The sequence below is a fragment of the Anastrepha obliqua genome, chromosome 2, assembly GCF_027943255.1.
Source record: "Anastrepha obliqua isolate idAnaObli1 chromosome 2, idAnaObli1_1.0, whole genome shotgun sequence".
NCBI classification, from domain to species: domain Eukaryota; kingdom Metazoa; phylum Arthropoda; class Insecta; order Diptera; family Tephritidae; genus Anastrepha; species Anastrepha obliqua.
Window position 1 is genome coordinate 105,265,208 of NC_072893.1, and position 3,061 is coordinate 105,268,268.

Sequence of the window (3,061 nt, forward strand, 5' to 3'; positions counted from 1 at the left end):
TTATGTTATGTTATGTTATGTTATGTTATGTTATGTTATGTTATGTTATGTTATGTTATGTTATGTTATGTTATGTTATGTTATGTTATGTTATGTTATGTTATGTTATGTTATGTTATGTTATGTTATGTTATGTTATGTTATGTTATGTTATGTTATGTTATGTTATGTTATGTTATGTTATGTTATGTTATGTTATGTTATGTTATGTTATGTTATGTTATGTTATGTTATGTTATGTTATGTTATGTTATGTTATGTTATGTTATGTTATGTTATGTTATGTTATGTTATGTTATGTTATGTTATGTTATGTTATGTTATGTTATGTTATGTTATGTTATGTTATGTTATGTTATGTTATGTTATGTTATGTTATGTTATGTTATGTTATGTTATGTTATGTTATGTTATGTTATGTTATGTTATGTTATGTTATGTTATGTTATGTTATGTTATGTTATGTTATGTTATGTTATGTTATGTTATGTTAAAGTATATTATGTTATGTTAATGTTAACTCATTCTCTATATCCATACAAAATATCTATCAAACAAATAAAATTAAAATTTTCTTTTGAAAAATGCAATCATTTAGTATTTTCTTATGACGTTATCACGTTAAACTATCGTCAGTAAACCGACTTTACAGACAACCTCTTTTTTTTTTAATTCCGTAAAGTTATATGGCGGACCCGTAGAAGTCAGTCTCCATTTTGTATCGCTAAAAGGTCTATGCGAGGCTTAATGCCAGTCGAGTTAACCTAAGCTAAATAATAGAATCACCAAAATAACCGAAAGTTTTTTTTTTAACAGATAACATTCGCCACTCGTGCTTGCGTGCACGTGAACTACTCGTATATGCGTCCGTCGGGTTCATCCCACTTCATTTACCTTCGGCGTGTGAAATTTATAACACTGGAAAGTTGGGTTCGTGCTTTTTTAATCAACGCAATTGTCCGCAGTGGTGTTAGAATAGTGCAAAGGGAAGGAGTAGAATTAAAAATCAATAAATGGAAAGAAATAAACAAATTAATTGCACTTTACTACGCTTTTGTATGCAAGTCAATGCATGCGGTTAGAAACTTTTTGTTCTTGTTGCTACAAATAATTTTTCTCTTAATTGTTATACCTATGCATATGTATGTATATGTGCACATACCGCTATATATGGTTTTATTCTCATCACAATTGAATGCTTAAATGCTGAGAGTGTCAAATTGTTATTGGAAGGCGACCGGCAAGCCACACGAAGTTTTTAACTAATATAAAAGTGCTGCGGTGTTGTGAGAAGAATTCAAAAATCATCTTGTGATCGTCGAATCGAGTGGTTGCACTTGCGCATTGCTAAACAACTTTTAATCTAATTTCGTGAAAATGAAGTACTTCCTAGTATTCCTGGTCGTCTGCAGTTTGGCCATTTCATACGCTGAGGTATAAGGAGAAAGATAAAAAATCTGAATGTGAACAAAGCAAATCATAGAGTTTGTGCCTTAAGTCTTCAGTTCAATACGTGGACTTGAAAAATAAACGATAAAAAAAAGGATATATATACATATATTATATACATATATATTTATATATGATCAAGTTGGAAGAGTGAGCTGTTTGAATAATCAAATAAAAAAATCCTTTTTTGGTTAATTGCTTACAGGGTCAAGAACTACTGCAAAAGGCTAGAGCAATCGCTAATGACTGTAAGCCGGAATCTGGTGCTAGTGATGGTAAGAAGCTTTAAATACAAAAAAAATAGAAAATTGACAATTTTCAATATTAGAAATCTGACAGTTTTAAAAATAGAAAATTGACAATTTTAATTTTTCTTTCCATTCAATAAATTCGCAGCGGATATTGAGGCACTGTTCAAACATGAACCGGCTGCAAATGACAAAGCTAAGTGCCTGAGCGCGTGCATGCTGAAAAAAATGGGTTTGGTGAGTTTGACAATCGACTTATGAAAATTTAAGGACTATTAAAGTGTTAATTTTTTAATGTAACATGAAATTTTAAGGAATCATGTTGTGGCTTAGGGAATATTTAAATTTTGATGCAAAGCATGATACAATATTTTTTTTTTTGTTCTTCTTATCCGTCATGACAGAAATCGTGTTTCTTATTTTTTGTAGTACAAAATTTATTTAAAAAAAAACAAAATCCATAAATTAAAAATTTTTCCAAAAAATGTATACAGACTAGCTGTAAAACATTTTTTACTTTTGTGCATTTTGTATATTTTGTATTTATGAAAAAATGTTTATGTAAAAATTTATGAATTTAATAATTTTTCTTTTTTCATTAGGTCGACGCTGGGGCCAAATTAAATGAGGACGCTGCTTTGAATATATTAAAGGCAGTTGCTGATGGTGATGCAAACCGAGAGCAACTCGGTAAAGAGCTTATAGATGGTTGCAAAGGCACCCCACCAAAGGGCAACGAGTATGCGGCAATTCTTTCTTAAAGCTTGAACCCTCAATGACTTGACTCTTTCTATTTGGCTTAATTTGCAGGTGCGAAAGCGTTGAAGCGCTGCGTGAGTGCTTAATTGCAAAGGCAAAGGAAAATGGCTTTAAATTACCATGGTAAATGTGCTAATTATAGTACATCGGCAACTGATTGTAGATGTCCTAAGGAAATGGTTGTGCCGGCTGCTGTTTTCTACTTAATCTTTGAATTTTTAAAATGACATGCAGTCCATACAGTAAATAAATAAATTTAACAAGCAAGAATTAAAGAAAAAAAAAAACAACGTCTAGTATTTTATTATTTTAATTAACTAATAGGAAATTTTCCAAATACGCAAATCCTCGCTAGCGCGCTTTAAGGCGCAAAACACTTTTTTTTTTTAGTTCACACAGCAGATTTATATCGTCCCCTTAGTATAACAATAGCCTATGTGCTCATAGGCTATTATTTTTTTATTGAATTTTTGGATTCTCCATCGTCGATTTTATATGTGGTCAAAATTTTGTCAAATTCTAGTTCCACAAAGTGGGTCAAAACGTCAGTCAAAAAATGATAAATATTTACAGACGTAACGAGATTTGAGTGAGAGCTACTTTCG

At 30.7% G+C, this 3,061-nt stretch overlaps 1 protein-coding gene across 1 annotated transcript; it reads left to right on the plus strand.

Annotated features, from left to right (window-relative positions):
- Positions 1–1,289: 1,289 nt before the first annotated feature.
- LOC129238987 (general odorant-binding protein 19d-like) lies at positions 1,290–2,746 on the plus strand. The gene is made up of 5 exons (XM_054874243.1): positions 1,290–1,434; positions 1,655–1,724; positions 1,846–1,934; positions 2,300–2,436; positions 2,508–2,746. Exons 1-5 carry the CDS (start codon positions 1,378–1,380, stop codon positions 2,581–2,583), a joined length of 429 nt encoding a protein of 142 aa, XP_054730218.1. The 5' UTR covers positions 1,290–1,377; the 3' UTR covers positions 2,584–2,746.
- Positions 2,747–3,061: the final 315 nt, after the last annotated feature.